The sequence below is a fragment of the Quercus lobata genome, chromosome 2, assembly GCF_001633185.2.
Source record: "Quercus lobata isolate SW786 chromosome 2, ValleyOak3.0 Primary Assembly, whole genome shotgun sequence".
NCBI lineage: Eukaryota > Viridiplantae > Streptophyta > Magnoliopsida > Fagales > Fagaceae > Quercus > Quercus lobata.
Window position 1 is genome coordinate 70,189,096 of NC_044905.1, and position 17,517 is coordinate 70,206,612.

General features: G+C 37.3%; 4 protein-coding genes across 10 annotated transcripts; 3 read left to right on the top strand and 1 right to left on the bottom strand.

Annotated features, from left to right (window-relative positions):
* Positions 1-1,430: 1,430 nt before the first annotated feature.
* Positions 1,431-5,405, top strand: LOC115976385. 7 transcript variants are annotated; one of them, XM_031097626.1, is made up of 12 exons: positions 1,431-1,632; positions 2,076-2,309; positions 2,581-2,655; positions 2,727-2,785; positions 2,876-3,011; positions 3,126-3,222; positions 3,317-3,383; positions 3,689-3,787; positions 4,041-4,136; positions 4,242-4,396; positions 4,804-4,905; positions 5,024-5,405. In XM_031097626.1, the coding sequence occupies exons 2-12, from the start codon at positions 2,111-2,113 to the stop codon at positions 5,190-5,192; spliced, it is 1,254 nt and encodes a 417-aa protein (XP_030953486.1). In that variant the 5' UTR covers positions 1,431-1,632; positions 2,076-2,110; the 3' UTR covers positions 5,193-5,405. The 7 variants fall into 7 exon arrangements, with proteins under 7 accessions (XP_030953486.1, XP_030953481.1, XP_030953484.1 ...); XM_031097621.1 differs by having other exon boundaries at positions 1,435-1,632; positions 2,715-2,785; positions 2,873-3,011; XM_031097624.1 differs by having other exon boundaries at positions 1,436-1,632; positions 2,873-3,011.
* Positions 5,406-5,491: 86 nt separating this feature from the next.
* LOC115976387 (CASP-like protein 1F2) lies at positions 5,492-6,851 on the bottom strand. The gene is made up of 3 exons (XM_031097627.1): positions 6,554-6,851; positions 6,322-6,445; positions 5,492-6,059 (listed from the first exon to the last, which is right to left on the bottom strand). Exons 1-3 carry the CDS (start codon positions 6,778-6,780, stop codon positions 5,835-5,837), a joined length of 576 nt encoding a protein of 191 aa, XP_030953487.1. The 5' UTR covers positions 6,781-6,851; the 3' UTR covers positions 5,492-5,834.
* Positions 6,852-10,482: 3,631 nt separating this feature from the next.
* Positions 10,483-11,889, top strand: LOC115969588. The gene has a single exon (XM_031089272.1). It carries the CDS (start codon positions 10,483-10,485, stop codon positions 11,887-11,889), a length of 1,407 nt encoding a protein of 468 aa, XP_030945132.1.
* A 4,549-nt stretch (positions 11,890-16,438) lies between these two features.
* LOC115969601 lies at positions 16,439-16,987 on the top strand. The gene has a single exon (XM_031089292.1). It carries the CDS (start codon positions 16,439-16,441, stop codon positions 16,985-16,987), a length of 549 nt encoding a protein of 182 aa, XP_030945152.1.
* Positions 16,988-17,517: the final 530 nt, after the last annotated feature.

The window sequence follows — 17,517 nt, forward strand, 5'->3', positions numbered from 1 at the left end:
TAATTTTACTTTACTTTTATGTCTCTCTCCAAAAACACAAAAAACATAAAAATACAAGATCAAATAAGATAAAAAAGAATCTGGTAAAACACTTGCATCATGAGATTTCAAACCACAGGTAAGCAACTTAAATTTCAATCAAACCTCAGGTAGGTAAAGTGTCAAATTTCAAACTTACAGATAGGTAACTTAAATTTCGGTCAAATCACAGGTGAATAAGTTGTAATTTAACCTTAACATAATTGATTGTTAGTGACTGTATTTTTACATCATCCAACCACTTTTTCTTTACCTTTCATAGTAGCCACATTTGGATTGTGGCAAAAATTGTGGTATAAATTAAAAGTTGTGTCCACCAAATTTTTCATATACAAATAGAAGTATTAAGTGTGACATAAATGATATATGGTAGATTGGTGGTATCTCTAGATAGTTTTTTCTTATCTACGTGGCTACATCCATAGGATACTTGATATAAGAGTAAACTTGAAGAGTTAAATCTAAAAAAGTGATTTGGAAGAAGATCTAGGGATGAGATTTTCATGGGAGAAATCCTAGGTCAGCCTACCCAGCACACGACACCAATTGTCAAAAGTTAGCACTCAAGCACAACAGAGAATATGGTTCTCATGCCTTAGTACGAAAGCCACTTCCTCGTTTACCAAGCTAAGATTTTCAACGAAAAAAAAAAAAAAAAAAAGAGCTAAGATTTTAGGACAAATGTGCTCTATCCACATTTGACGCTACCCAAGTCTAAAGTCACCCCAAATTTCACACAAAAACAAAAATCTTGGTTATAAAAAAATAGGTTTTGATTGATGTAAAAAAAAAAAAAAATTGGTATTAATCTTTAGAATTATAATTAAATGATTAAATTTACCATTTCTTAATAACTTGATCTTTTAGCACAATTAATAATTTATCACCAATAATGATTTAACATGAAATTGATGTTGCAAAAATCATAATTTTTTACCTTAATAAAAAATGAAATTAAGTCTTCGTTTATTTTGTCGTAAATTTTTTTAACATTTTATCATTTTTATTTCATTATAAAATTTAGTCAAATCTAAAAATGTTTTATGTTTCCTGTAAAATTAATTTTAAAATGTTATAAAATGTTTTATCTTAAAGAACTTGGTAAAATATTTTACAAAAACACACCGGATCTCTTCTCCCATCTGGTGGCCGCGCAAACCCATCTGTGTAGTTTGTACTTAAAATTTTTTAAGTATTACATCAAACACTTAAAAATATTTTCATTACATTTATCAATATATATATATATATATATATATATAAAATTTGTGGTCACTGTAAAATTTGTCGTCATCTATTGTTTGACGCTGGATCAACTGAGCTGATGCACTGAGTCCAGTTGAAATAAACAAACATTTAACGACTTGTACACGTATTTTTCTTAAAAGTCCAAAAATATTACCACGGGCTCCTTTAACAACGCGGAGACTTCTGCGTCTCCGCCATGTGAGACATGTCTCGGTCCCTGAGCTTTCCTAGTCCCAGATTCTCTCTTTCTCTCTCTCTCTTTGACTCTGAGATGTCCATATTAACATGTCCATTGCACCCAGGAACCTTCATAGCTCTCTCACTCCTATCTTCTCTCTGTAACCAGTAAGTCATTTCAATCTTGTCTCTTCAGTTATATATTTATTTATTTGTATACTATTTGTTATGCTCAGTTGCTCTGATCTCTCTTTCTTGCACTTAAACTCATTTATCCAGTTGTACTAGTTTTCTATTGTTCTTTTTAGTACTGCGTTTTTTTTTTTTTTTTTTTTTTAAATATTCAATATGAATCTACCTGTTTTTTTTTTTTTGTCCCTTCTGTTTCCACAACTACTAATGAAGGATTTTATTCAATCTTGTACCTTCTAATCCACATCCCAACTAACGTTTCCTTTTCTTTATTCATTTCTCACCCACTTCACTAGAGCTGATTATTAGCATACTTCTCAGAATATGTGTTTGTTCTCATTTCTTCAAGTTCTTTTAGTCTCATTGTTTTGCTTGTAGGAGCTAAAAAATATAGAGTTGGATGACTGGTTTTTGTGTAGGATGTTATGCTTGAAACCAATTCCCAACAAGAAAAATGGGGTGCACTACTTCTATATATGCTGTTGGAAGGAAGAAGAAGAAGAGTGTCCCCGAAGTCGTGGTCTTTGTCCCGTCAATGCGAATTCCAGTGCAATCTGATCTTCTAAGGCCGCTTAGAGGGCTAATTCCAAAAGATCTTGCAGATAGGTTGTCTTGCCTTCGGAATCAGATTGTTTTGGTGGCAGAAAATACTGGTCTGGTCTTACATATATATTTCTAGTATTGCTGAATTTCTGTTTATTCTTTATGGTCTGTTTGGTTGCTGAGGAAATGTAGGAAACGAATAGGTACTAGAATATCATATTGGAGATGTTTTATTATGTTGGACTTGAGTAAACACATTTGGCTTAGTTAGGATGAGCTTTTATATCTTAGAAATTCTTGTAGTTACAGTATTCTATCAGCAACCAAATGAATCATGAATATAAAAGTGTCCTTACTGAGCAGAAATTGTACTTCTTGCAGGTGGATCTGCAATAACTGAACTACTGCGAGCACTTGAGGAGTATTTGTGTGTTTTGATTGGACTCACTAAGAAAGGTATCATAATTCATAACTCTTCTCTCTCTCTCCCAGAGTTTCAAATGAAAAATAACCAGCATATGTAACAGAATATGGTGTTGAGGGACTCATAAAATTCAAATGGAAGAATTTGGAAGATGGACGACATGTAAGACAATCAGAAATTCATTCTTGAATTTAACATAATTTGCTTTGGTTGTTTCTAGTATTGTAACTGGGGTTTGAAATTTGATAGCAGGAAACATGTATAGCAAACTCCTGGTTTGAAGTACTATCAGTTGTTCACCTAATGGCAATGCTGACTTTGTTGGAGGCTGACTCGTTAATGATCCCTAAGGACCATTCTGGTTCTGGTATAAGGGTTGTATCTTCAGGTTTATATTTATCCATATCAATTCCATGTTTCCCTTCAATTCTTTGTGGAGCCAATTTCCATTAGATATTCTATATGTTGACTAATCAATTGTCATTTAAATGCCTACAACTAGATTGCAAGAGGGATGCTGTTGATTTGTTACTTAAGGCAGCAGCGTACCTGGAGTTTTGTGTCCGGGATGTTCTGGTTCATATACCACCAGATATCAAGTATGTTAACATATTCCAGAGCTTTGGACTCCTTTATGCAGCTCTTACGTTAAATTTTATTGGAGTAATTAACGAATTATATGCATATACCCAGGAAAAGGTTGCCAACAGATTTGCAGGATGGTGTACTGGAGGCTATTTCTATTCAAGCACTAGGCCAGGTATTCATCACTCAAGGTCTTCAATGTTTTTGTCTTTTGATTTTTGAAATTTCCAAGCACGAAACACCAACATGCACACAGAACACTAAGAATTTAACTTACCCCCCAAAAATATTGACTGCTTACCAAAAGAAAAAACAGAACAACATGCACACAGAAGTTAATTCATATATTTGGTCCTTTTTCTCCTTTATCTAATTTTACTTCTGATTATTTATGGGTAATTATTTAACTCACATACTAATTGTTATAGTCTAAACTGAGTTAAAAGACTTCCTTGATAATGATTTTGATAACACATTCAGGGAACTGAAATTCAGCTTGGTTTAGCTGTTGAATGTCAAAAGGCCACATTATCAGTGAAGAGGAGGTTGGCATGTGAAGAGCTGAGCTATTTTAGTCAGGTCTGTATATTCTCATCTTTCATGAGCAAAAAGCTGAACTCATCATCAAGCTCTTAAACTATGCTTATTATCTGCATAAACTATATTTTGAGAACCCTGTTTAATACAGAGTTCATTTCAATGTGATCAGCCTAATAGATCCGAATAACCTTTCAAGTGGCCTTAATTTTGTTTAGCGTAGTTTTCTTGAAAAATATTTGCTTGTTTGTGTATTTCTCACATGGTTTAGTGTACTTCTCCTATGTTTGATCAGGCTTATCACCGCTTGTCAGAATGTGACATGGACACCAATAATGGGTATGGAAAGAAGCTTCTTTGGTTCATCAAATGGAAATTCCTTGAAGCAAAGGTTTTCAATGCTATCAATATCAAACTCTCATTATAATTTGTTCTCCTGGCCATGTTCAGTAAATGTTGTCTATCTGATTCTAACTATTCTATATTATATCATCAGGCTGCAGCTTACTACTACCACGGTCTAATCCTTGACAAGGGTAATGAACCATCAGGTCATGTTAGTGCTGTGTGTTGTTTTCTTGCTGCTGAAGAAATTTTGTCAGAGTGCAAGAAGGCCTGCTTGAGCTTTTGCCTTGCAACTCCTGTCACCAGGTTGGTTTTGATTAGTACTGTAATGCATAGGTTATTATCTATGTACTCAAGTCACCATTTAAGAAAGGCCAAAATACGTTGTTGGTCCCTAAACTTTAGCCCATTACTGATTTTAAACTTTGAATTTTAAAGTAATTGCTTTTAGTCTCTAATAAACTTGAAGTGATCGCTTTTAGTCCCTAAAACTTAAAGTGATCACTTTTAGTCCCAAATGTGTGTAATGGAGTGGTGAAATGTTACTTTATAGTTTGGCTACACCATTTAAGGGATTGAAAGTAATCACTTTAAATTTTATAGATTAAAATGGATCGTAGGCTAAAGTTTAGGGATTAATAGTGTATTTTCCCCTCTAAGAAACTTTTTTTTTTTTTTTTTTTGCTCACAATTTTGTTTTTCCTTTTGGCAAGGGCTCCTCCACTCTGGGGATCAATGAAGCATTTACAACAGAAAATTCCTGAAGTTGCATCAAGGAAGTCTCAGATGCATGGCTATCTCTTAGAACAAGAAAAGTAAGGGTTTTCCAAAGCAATCCTCATCTAAGTTTCTTTGATTCCTCTCCTGAATACTATTAACTAAAAGATGAATATCGAAATTTTATACAAAAATTTTATATTGGCGATGATGCAGGGCTCTCCAAGCATTGCCTGACCTACCAGATTTCCAATTGTCATTAAGACCTGATGACTATCAACTGCCTGAAATTGATCCAGCATGGGATAGTGAAAAATGGGAAATTCAGGGTCAGCCTCTAAAAGAACACCTCAAGGATAGTGAAGATGAAATTGAAACTGAATGAACGCTTACATGACCTCTTCTCATTTACAGTAGTCGGATGCCAAATTTGCCAACTAAACTTCCTTACGTTTTTATAAAAGCTAATATAATTACTACAGAACAGAAACAAGTTATGAATGTTTGTATCTTACTATGCTCTCTCTCTCTCACCTTCCGAACTCCATTTTACTGCTATTTAATCTCAGTGGCACGTGACATAGACGTTCAATGTCCACATCTTGGTAATTGTTTAATTGTTCCTTAACAGTCCAACACCATCAATATGACACCTTGTACAGTTAATCTATAACCAAGACCAAGAGGGCAGTTTTCATTCTATTTTAGTGCTTCCCTTCATTATAACACCCTAGATTAATATTAAATATACCACATCAAAATTTCATTTTAAAATGGCAAGAGCCTTGTTACTTAATTGGCACATTCTTGTACTTTTAACATAACATCCGGGTCAAACAAAATGAATTTAACAGTGGTAAACTCAAAATCAAATGCAGCTTCACATAACAAGAGATTATTAAGGAGCCGAAACAGAAAACCCCAACATTATAATCTTTCTTTTGTTAAAAACAAAACATAACTTCCCTACATTATGATGTAGCCCCAACTGGGTGTTTTCAACTAATCGTTATGTTCTTTGGTGATTTCACTCAGTAGCTCGAGACCTGAGCTTGGTGGCAGAAACAATTGTAAGAGTCAAGTATGCAAAGAAAGCCAGATAAGAGAAAACCACAGATACCACAGTTCTGTTGCAAAACTTGCTCACTCGGTCACACACGGATCCCCAACCTATCTGGACTTCTCCATAACGACCAATGTAACCAACTGCAGTTGCCGCGGCACATCCAGATATCATCAAAATCATCATCGCCTGTACTATAATATTATATTCATTATACATTATACATTATACATATACATATACATATACATATACAATGCTATACATTATACATATACAATTAGTTGTAAAAGGAAAAAAAGTATACAAAATAATGTGACATGGGATGGACTGTGTCACAGTGTTTACATGGTTCAAACGAAGCATTAAAATACTAGCATTAGAGAGTATAGTTGTTTTTTTTATTATTATAATTTTCTTTTTTCTTTTGAATCATTCAAATCTTGCTTACCATGTCATGCAAAAATAGGAAAAAATAGTTGGTGGGGTGTGACTCCGAGCGGTACTGAAGGTAAACAAAGATCAATGACAATGCAGAGAAGACACAAACCACTGCTTCAGCACCAACCAAGAATCTGTGAGAGAAACAACAGTAATGGGTTCAATAGCCTTCTAAAATTTAGTAGATTAAAAACAAAAAGACTTAATTTTTTTCAAAGGTTTATACTTGTATTAGTACATACTTTAAGGCAGATGAGTAGGAATAGCTGGCTTTGAATGGGAAACCAAACATCACGATGGATTGGGAGCAGGTGACCATTACAGATATTGCAATTACTAGGAAAATAATGGTTAAGACTCTGAAAGTGGTTTGGAGAATCAAGAACTCTCTCTTTGATGAGCTTGTCAGGCCTAAAAAAGATTCCAGTTTCTGCATTAAGGAACTTTTCCCGATAATCTGGGAAGCCATGTGGAAAGAAAAAAGGGTCTTTTTGCAAACAGAAGAAAACTTTCAAAACAAGGGCAATGAAACAGGGAAAAAAAATCAGAACTTTGTGAACAACTTTGTGAGATATATATATATATATATATATAGAGAGAGAGAGAGAGAGAGAGAGAGAGGGAGAGAGAGTATTAGTTATAGAGTGAGACAAAAGTTCCTGTTTGGGGCACAGCACTTGTTTAAAAAGCAAAGAGAGTCCCCATTTGCATTTGGCAGTTTTGAAATTTGGTATTTGAGGCCCAATTCAATCTAGTCTGGACTAGAAATAGAACCCAAACCTAAAAATAAGACACATCTTATTATATTTATCCACCCCAAAAAATAAAAAGACTCAGACAAACCTGAAGAGACAAAATAAATAAATAATAGTGAAAGGGGTTTAAGGTTTAAGCTATAGGTTGTGAATCTGGTGCTGGGTTGGATACTTGGATCGGGTAATCTATAACTCCCCAGCCCACTCATATCTTGAATTGGATTGCACCATACAAGTCTGGCTAGCTAGGTGCCTAGGTTAGGCCTCGGTGATTGAGTAATTTTATTGAAAAGAAATTGCTAAAGTGGTTGCTTGGTCAAAATAAACATTTGTCCATTTCGCCCAAAACAAGTATTAAAATGTCCATCTTCTGAAACTATCTAGCAAAATGTCCCTGTTTTGAAACTTGATTTTAAAAAAATCAAATTTCAATGAAAAACTTAATTTAATGAAAATCGAGTTATTTGCAAAATGTTACATGGAACTCAAGTTACATGTAATTTTTTTTTTTTTTAAGTTTTTTGCCTATAACTCGATTTTCTAAAAATCAAATTTCAATGAAAAACTCGATTTTTAGAAAATCAAGTTTAAAATAGGAGCATATGGCCAAATAGTTTCAAAATAAAGACATTTTACTACTTGTTTTGAGCGAAATAAGCAAATGCCCATTTTGGCTGTGGTTGCTTCTACTTCTACACAACCTTTTTAACTCCGAACGTCAAGAACCAAAGTGGCCTATTGAATGCTCTTTCGCAATTTCAATCAAAAACCAATATGGTTACTCCCTTAAGTAATAAAAAACAGCATTCTCAAAAAAAAAAAAAAAAAAAAAGTAATAATAAACAGTGATTGCAATGTATTCCAATTAAAATGAAATTCTTGAAAAGTTAGGTTACCTAATGGCCTGTTTGGAAGTTTAAAAAAGGAGGGGAAGTAGAGTAGAGGGAGAGAGAGTAATTCAATTACCTTGTTTGAAAGTTTTTTAAGGGAGGAGGGGGAGGAGTTTGGAGGGATTTGGAGGGGTTTCAACCACCTCTAACCCCTCATTTTTAATTCCCCCAAATTGGAGAGATTTGGAAGGAGAGTAGAGTAAATAAATTATTGACTAGATAAATTTCCCAATTTACCATTTCTAAATTAATAATAAACCAATGTTGCAAGTCCATTTTCAAATAGGGGTAAATTTGTCTATTTTAATCATTTCTTCTCCTCTTCATCCTAATTTTTAAAACATCCAAATAAGGGAAAAGGCTAATTACTCCCTTCCCCCTTACTAATTTTAAAAACATCCAAACAAGGTAGAGAAGAACCATTCCCCTCTACTCTGCTCCCTACTACTCTCCTCCCCTCTACTCTCCTTCCCCTCTACTCTGCTCCCTACTACTCTCCTCCCCTCTACTCTCCTTCCCCTCTACTCTGCTCCCTACTACTCTCCTTCCCTCTACTCCCCTCTACTCTCCTCCCTCTCTAAACTTCCAAACAGGCCATAATGGAAGTAAGTCTTAGATTACAAAGTAAATAGTTATTCTAGACAACTTAAGGGTGATGCTACCCTTATCATAAATATAGTTCTTAGTAGTGTTGATTTGATGATTCTTACTTCTTAGTAGGTTTTGCAACTTGTTTGCACATATTAACATATCATATTATAAAAATATAATTTATATGTAGGGCTTCTCGTTAATAAAATATATTTCCAATGAAAATTAGAAATCATGTCTCTTTCTTGACAACTAGAGCTTAACTTTCGTGTACTTTCTCAAAAAAAAAAAAAAGGGCTTAACTTTCGTGTTATTCAATGAGTAAGGTTCCATATAGAATTTCTGTTTCATCGGTTTATTATAAAAATAATGTCAATTATAAAGACGCAATAGGATGATCAATGTGATTGTTAGCTACAATTTTTGACGTTGTTTGGACTTCGGAGGAATAGGTGTAGCCCACTAGCTAACTAAAAGATCTAAGATAAGTCTCGATGATTTTTTTTTTTTTTTTGTTACGTGCAAGAGTTTTCAGACAGCCCTCTCACGCAAAAAAATAAATTGATTGCGAAAATTACTATGAGTTTTTGAAAGATTGCCAAAAATATCAAATTCTAAAATAAAGAGAATAAAAATTTGATATAAAGAAGCAGAAGTGAGATACAATAATAGAACAAAAGAGTTACACAGCTCGCCCTAAAAACTTAGGTCTATGGAAAATTCTTTACTACTATGAATTTGTGTACCATGAACCCTAAATAGGGAAAAAAAAAAATATATATATATATATATATATATATCACTCGACCTTCCCAACACACTTACCCAAGCGATCCTCATACAGAAATTTCACTAAGTAAAATCTAATATTAGACTAGTATAATTGCTCTACAAATAGCAATTTTGGAAAATTCATAGAATTTCCTTATATTTTTCTACTCCTTTACTGAATATGAAAAGAACAACATATATGTAGAATGAAGAGACATTATTGAAGATATACCATTGAAAAATCACTAATAAAGAGTGAGACACTCCAAATACAGTTAACAACAATCACTAGTAGGGGTGAGAATTCGTTTTCGCAGGTTGAGTTTGTTTTGTGTCAAACCATGAGTATTCGACTATATAAGTTGACCTGAACCCAATTAAATGTGTCAAAAATCCTCAACCTTAACATGACTTGTTTATTAAACAGGTTAATCCTACACAACACGTTTAACCCGTTTAATTAACAAGTCATATAAAGATCAATACAAATAACCCCTTTAATAACCTGTTTGATTAATAGGTCATACTTGATGAGGATAACTTGTTATCAGTTCTCATATATTTTAAAATTAAAATACAATTACAACCATAAATATAGTAATAAATGTATAATCACAACAAAATATTAAGCTATAATAAAAAATAATAATAATAACAAAAGCTAATACCTTTATAAGTTAAATGGGTCAAACGGGTTAGCATGTTGAATATAAACACGACCCGTTTATTAAACAGATCAGTTATGTCAACCTAAATATGACTCAAACTTGTTCAGCCTTAACTCATGACCTGTTTATAAATGGGTTAGTCATATTAGATTCGCAGATCGTGTCAGATAATGGTTAAATTTTTTAGGCTTACTATCTACACAATTCTATAGAAAACTCAAAACCGAAGTTTCAAATGAGTTTTGCTCCTTCGCTCAATCTTCACCCAAGCAAACCTCAAACATAAAGTAAGCAAACTCTAAATATTATATTGTTATAATTTCTCTTTTTAATCTCTACTTTCAAGTTTCTCTGACCTAGGGTAACCCTAGCCGTCAGGAGAATAATCTAGTACCTACGTCAAAGTGGGGTTTCTACAGTCTTCCATAGTTCTACAGTCCTCTTCCCACGTTTTTTGACCTGAGGGAGAGAGCGAGTAGTTTTTTTTTTCGTTGAGATGGAGAAGTTGATGGGTTCGTGGAAGAGGTTTTCTCTCTCAGAGTGCGAAGGCGATAAGTTTGCTGTCCAAGAGGAGAATACGGTGGAGGAGCATATATTGGCAGTGAAGTTTTTGACTCGTCGAGTGCTGAATATGGAGGCCATAGCCAGGACTTTTACACTCTTGTGGAAGACCAGGAAAGGGTTCGAGATTAGAGACATGGGGGATCATAAGATTCTCTTCGTGTTTCCTGAGGAGGCAGATATTGATAGGGTTTTGGAAGGGGAACCCTGGTCTTTTGATCGGCATCTCGTGGTGCTGCAAAGAGTTGACAGAGATGCTGCAATCCGATCCCTGGATTTTAGTGTGACCCGCTTCTGGATTCAGGTCCATGACTTGCCGGTTGGAAGTTTCTCTTTGGAATTGGCTAAGAAGATTGGGTTAGTAGCTGGCAAGGTCGAGAACCAAATGACAGATGAGGGAGATCAGTATGGAGTTAATTTCTTTCGGTTAAGGGAAGCGGTCGATATCCAAAAACCGTTATGCCGTGGACGTACTATTATTACGGCTAGAGGAAAGGAGGGTTGGGTTAACTTCCGATACGAACGACTGCCCAATATCTGTTATTGGTGCGGAAAGCTTACCCATGGAGATAGAGAATGCCCACTATGGATTAGAAGTAGAGGTACTCTCAAGGCTGGTGATCAGCAGTTCGGTGCATGGCTCCGTGCAACCACGCCAAATCCTTTTAAAAAAACAGTTATCCGTGTGCCGAGTTTGGACGAGGAAGATGGTTGGAATGATTTTGAGATGCATGGAGAGAAGGATGCGGTAGAAAGCAGTCCAAAGGAAGTTGGCGGAAGTGGTTCCAGTCAAGAAGCAGAACAGAGTAGGGAGGAGACCGATAATCAAGTTGGTCAGGTGGCCGACCGGGAAGCAGAATTGGACAGCTCCGATCCACGGGAGACCAGTTTGGAAAGTCCAAATATTGCGGAGCCGGTGTCGCTTCGTAGTAAAGAAGTAACGGTGCAGAAATCTTTATTTCAGGAGCAATTGGAGGAGATTGATTACGAAATTTCCAAATTTGATAACATAAAAGTCAACGAAGTCAATGATGACCATAATGAGGTCACGCTCCACCAACAGGAAGCTGAGAATAAGTTAAGCAATGGGCCTGGGCTGTTGGGCCGCTCCTCTAGTCCGGGTGTAGTGCAAGATAAAGGGAAAAATAAGGAGAAGGGCTGGGTACGTAGAGAAAGAAGTCAAGTTCGGCCCACTGAACATCATTCTTCCATTTTATCCAAAAGAACTTCCAAAGACGTGAATGCAGAAACAGAGGAAACAGAGGGGCACAAGAAGAAGGTAGCAAAGTCTGATTTAACATTATCGGTGGAGGCTAGTTCCCAGCCCCGCCGGAACCAATGAATCTTTTAGCATGGAACTGCCGGGGGCTTGGGAACCGCCGTGCAGTTCGAGAGCTTGTAGACATTGTACAAGCGCAAGGTCCCGAGATCGTGTTTTTGTCGGAAACATGGTCGGATAAAGATTGGATGGAATGGGTTCGATGTCAGTTGAAGTTTGCTGGGTGTTTTACTGTCCCAAGTGAAGGGAGGGGCGGTGGGTTAGCACTCTTGTGGAAAGAGGATGATATGGTTTGGGTTGATAGTTTCTCACAGTATCATATCGACGGGATAGTGCATGGTGGTTCGGATAATAGATGGCACTTGACTGGTTTCTACGGTGAACCGGAAACGAGTAGAAGAGCTGAGGGATGGAATATGCTTCGTATGTTGAATTCTAAACCAAAGCTCCCATGGTGCTGCCTAGGAGATTTCAATAAGTTATTGGAGGTTACGGAAAAAAGAGGTGGTGCACAACGGTCCCATAATCTCATGCAGTCTTTCCGAGACGTTCTTGATGATTGCGAGTTTGTAGATTTGGGATATTCTGGACCTGAGTTCACTTGGCATGGTCGTCGGTATGGTGAATGGATTTGGGAACGTCTAGACCGAGGGGTGGCAAACTATGATTGGTTAGCTCGCTTTCCGGTTTGAAGCTATGTGGGTTACGGACTCGGATTATGGGAATACTGTTTCTAGAGCTTGGTCACACCAGTGTCCAAATGGTACTCCTATGTTCACAGTGGCCAGTAAGTTGAAGAGATGCAAGAAACATTTAAAGAAGTGGAGCAAGGCACATTTTGGTAATGTTAAACAACAAATCCAGCAGAAAAAGGATTTGTTATGGAAAGCTGAGGAAAGAATGGTCAGGGAGAATAATTATGACGAGGTGTTGAGGTTGAAGTCAGAATTGAATGTCTTGATTGATAGGGAAGAACAAATGTGGCATCAAAGATCTCGGGTTCAATGGATTAAAAGTGGTGATAAGAACACTAGTTTCTTTCATGGGACAGCCACCAATAGGAAGAGAAGGAATTTTATCAAAGGGCTACGGGATGCAGAGGGTGTTTGGTTATCTGAGGAAGCTGCCTTTACAAAAGTTTTGGTTGATTTCTATGCTGATCTTTTCACAACATCTAACCCGCAAAATTTGGAGGTTGTTTTGGAGGGAGTCCAGGAAGTTGTTTCCAGGGATATGAATTTAAAACTTACAGCTCCCTACAAGGCTGAGGAGGTTGAGTTAGCAATAAAAGAAATGGCCCCTTTGAGAGCTCCTAGGCCGGATGGCATGCCCCCTTTATTTTATCAGACTTACTGGACGGAAGTTGGTATGGATATTACTCAAGCTGTTTTATCTTGTCTTAATTCTGGCTCTATCTTAAAATCCATAAATCATACGTTTATTACTTTAATTCCAAAAGTAGAAAACCCGAAGAGAGTTTCTGAATTTAGACCAATTAGCTTGTGTAATGTGATTTATAAAATTGTCAGTAAGGTCATTGCAAATAGGCTCAAACCACTCCTTAACAGTATCATATCTGAAACCCAGAGTGCTTTTATTGCTGACAGATTGATTACTGATAATGTATTGATTGCCTTTGAATCTTTCCATCACATGAAAACTTGCTGCTCAGGGAAGACAGGTTTTATGGCTTTGAAGTTAGATATGAGCAAAGCCTATGATCGGGTGGAGTGGGCTTTCCTAGAGAAAATTTTACTGAAGATGGGTTTTCAGAATTCCTGGGTATGTCTGATCATGGAATGCATTACCACAGTGTCATATTCTATTTTTGAAAGTTCAAAAACGTGTAAAAACACCTTTGAACGTTTAGACCCCCAAATAACAACTTAATCAATTCAAGCAATATGTCAAACAACTAGTGTGCGGAAACTTAACATATGCTATCATACGAAATTGATTAAATACTATCTAAGCCATAACAAAATAAAATCCACAGCAGATAATTTAAAGGCAAAGATAGAGGAAGGAAGATGCAAACACAAAGACAACACGCGATGTGTTATCGAAGAGGAAACCGAAGTCCTCGGCGAAAAACCTCTCCGTCGCCCTCCAAGCGGTAATCAATCCACTAGAAAATATAGTTGGGATACAAGGACAGCAATAGACCCTCCAAGCCTAATCTACCCAGTGCACCTAAGCCCTCCAAGCTTCTTGCTCCAACGAGGTTGCGCCGAACCTTTTTCTTTTCTAGCTTTCCGGATTCCGCTACTAGATCGTAGCATCAACCAATGAAGATTGGTTCCTTCCTAACTGCTTCCCAGAAATCCAAACAACAGACTCACAATGATGATGATGGTGAGAACCTGGTTTGGTATAATGCCTCTCAAGGATTTGACAATGGAGAGGAAGAGAGTTGAGGAATTTGAAGAGATTCTAAGGTAGAGATTGTGGGTGAAACAATCTGGTTTTTCTTTAGGATTTCTCTCTCAAAATTCTCTCTGGAAGCTCTCTTTCAATCGTGGGTAATAGGGGTATTTATACTGGAGTGGAGAGGAATGTGAAACGTCAGAATTCTACAAAACAGGGGTGGCTCGCGGCTTGACCTCGCGGCTTGACTAAGTCGCGAGATCCAGTCGCGAGATAACCGTATGGCCAGTTGTCCTGTTTTGTCCTGTAGTGCTCCAGCTAGCAGACTGTTCACCTTCCAGCATGCTTGGCACGTGAGGTTGCTTCTGGCGGCTTGAAGCTGCGAGTCACCCGCGAGATCCAGCCGCGACACTCTGTTTTCTTGCACACTCTTGAGCAAACTTCACTCTATCTCACTCACTACCCTTACATCAAACCCACCTAAATACAGGGTTACTAAATGCTGAATTACAAGCAAATTTGGCACGGAATAAAGCCAATAAGATGGTTGAATAAATTCAACCTTACAATTTTGATAAATGGTGAGCCATAAGGAATGATTGTCCCAACAAGAGGGCTAAGACAAGGGGATCCTCTATCCCTTTACCTCTTTCTTTTTTGTGCAGAAGGTCTAAATGCGCTTCTAAGGGGTGCAGCTGATGATGGACAAATTCATGGTTTCTCTATTAGTAGGCGAGGCCCAAAGCTTACTCACCTATTTTTTGCAGATGATTGTTTACTTTTCTGCAGGTCTACACTAGCAGAATGTGATAAAATAAAGGAGTTATTGGCATTGTATGAAGCAGCTTCAGGCCAGATGGTGAATCAGGATAAAACCACTCTCTTTTTCAGTAGAAACACTGATGAAGTAACTCGGGAAGCAATTAAGGGGTCACTTGGTCTTCCGGCAATTCGACATTATGAGAAATATCTGGGTCTACCTTCCTTTATAGGGAGGGGGAAGAAAGCAAGTTTTACTAAAATCAAAGAACGAGTGTGGTCAAAAATGCAAGGGTGGAAGGAAAAGTTACTCTCTCAAGCTGGGAAAGAGGTAATGATTAAGGCAGTAATTCAATCAATTTCGGCATATTCTATGAGTGTCTTCAAATTGCCGGTTAGCTTATGTAAAGATATTGAAATGATGATTCGTAAGTTTTGGTGGGGGAATGGTGAGACAAAAAAGGTGCATTGGGTGAAGTGGAGTACATTGTGTTCCTCCAAATCTATTGGGAGTATGGGTTTTAGAGATATCCAAAATTTTAACAAGGCAATGCTTGCTAAGCAGGTATGGAGATTCTTGAATAATAAGGATTCACTTCTTTTTAAAGTGTTTAGCTCTAAATATTTCCCAAATGGAAACATTTTGGAAGTCCCAATACCTTCAAAATGCTCCTATGCATGGAGAAGTATCCTACAATCCAGGGATGTCATTCATAAGGGGGCTGTGTGGAGGGTCGGTGATGGCCGGAAGATAGATATTTGGAGTCATAGTTGGTTGCCGGATGTGGGACAGAGCAAAGTGATCTCGCCTAGGAATGATGCAAGGGTTGAGAAGGTGTGTGATTTATTTTATCCTAATTCCAAAACATGGGACCCTAGTTTGATTCAGCACATATTTTACCCTTGGGAAGCAGAGAAGATCATGAGGATACATGTCAGTGCTGTGAATACAGAGGACTCGCTGGTTTGGCCTCTAACCCCGAATGGCGAATATTCGGTTAAGTCTGCATACAGAGTTCTTGCTGCAGAAGCTATCAATGGACTTCCTTCTTCATCAGGTGGGGAGTGTTCCTCACTATGGAAGCGCATTTGGAAAATTCATGCGCCACAAAGGATCAAACACTTTATCTGGTGTGCGGCAACGGACTCCCTTCCCACAAAACAAAATCTTGTACAACGGAAGATTCCGGTGGACGTGACTTGCTCCCTGTGCGAGGATTATCCAGAAACACTCTTGCATGTATTATGGCTGTGTGATCAAGCCAAGTCGGTCTGGAAATCAGATTCTAGATTTTCTGGGTTGTATCGGAAAGCCCACATGAGCTTCGTGGACTTGCTAGACTCTGTTGTTCAGCAAGGCTCTGCTTTCTCTGTTGCTCTCTTCTCAACAATTACCTAGAGTCTTTGGCAGCGTAGAAACAAGCTGCGTGAACGCCAACCCACGTGGCCCATTCAGGAGATATGTCGAAGAGCAAATGAGCTGGTTATGGAGTTCTTCGAGGTTCACCAGCGACCTCCGAACGCAGTGCACAATGTTCCTCATGTCAAGTGGTCACCGCCAGCAGAGGGTGGATACAAAGCTAATTTTGATGCGGCTTTTTTTGAGAGTAGTGAGCTTGCTGGAATTGGGGTGGTGGTTCGGGACAATTCTGGTAATGTCATGGGAGCGTTGAGTCAAAAAATCTCTAGACCCCAGTCCGTGGAGCATGCTGAAGCCCTTGCCGCCTGTAGAGCTGTGATCTTGGTGAAAGAATTATTGCTCTCCCAAGCGTGTTTTGAAGGTGATTGCCAACGGGTCATTCAAGCCATCAATGCAGGTGGTCCCAACCGTACTCTGTTTGGCCATATTATTGAAGAGATTTGCAATTTCAGCTCATCTTTAGCAAGTTGTTCCTTTGTTCATGTACGTAGAGAGGGTAATAAATTGGCACATGCCCTAGCTAGAAGAGCAGTTTTATCTGCAGACACTGATGTATGGGTAGAAGAGCTACCCAATGACTTGGATGATGTATTCCGCTTTGATTTAGTTCAATAAACTTACTTACCTCTTTCTCAAAAAAAAAAAAATCTCTACTTTCAATATGGGATTACCACATATATTACAACCTAATGTACATCTATATTAAATATTATACTATATAATAAAAGTTGGACCTAGAATTCATGGTTGTGCCAAGTGACCATCTTCTCTTTGCAACAAATGTCTAAATTTTCATTAATTAGAATAGTTTAAGATCAATATCAGGATTAGAAGCTGCTACGGACAAAGCAAGGCATCCACCAAATCCAATGTCCAAACCAACATTTTTGGCTCACCCTGATATTAGATCAATTTAACTTTGAAAAATAGAGAGGCTATCAATTTGACTGAATTTTATTAATTGGGAACCATCAATGGTTGGCCTTTGATTTTATTGGTTTGACCTAAAGAAAACCTTTTTTTACAATACTATTGTTTCCTAATTACTTGATTGGGTTTGTTTGCTTGTTGCATTTCTCACTTTAACATGGGTGTGGCCTATCCTCGTGTCCAAACATGTTTCAAAAATAGTACTATTAAAAAGC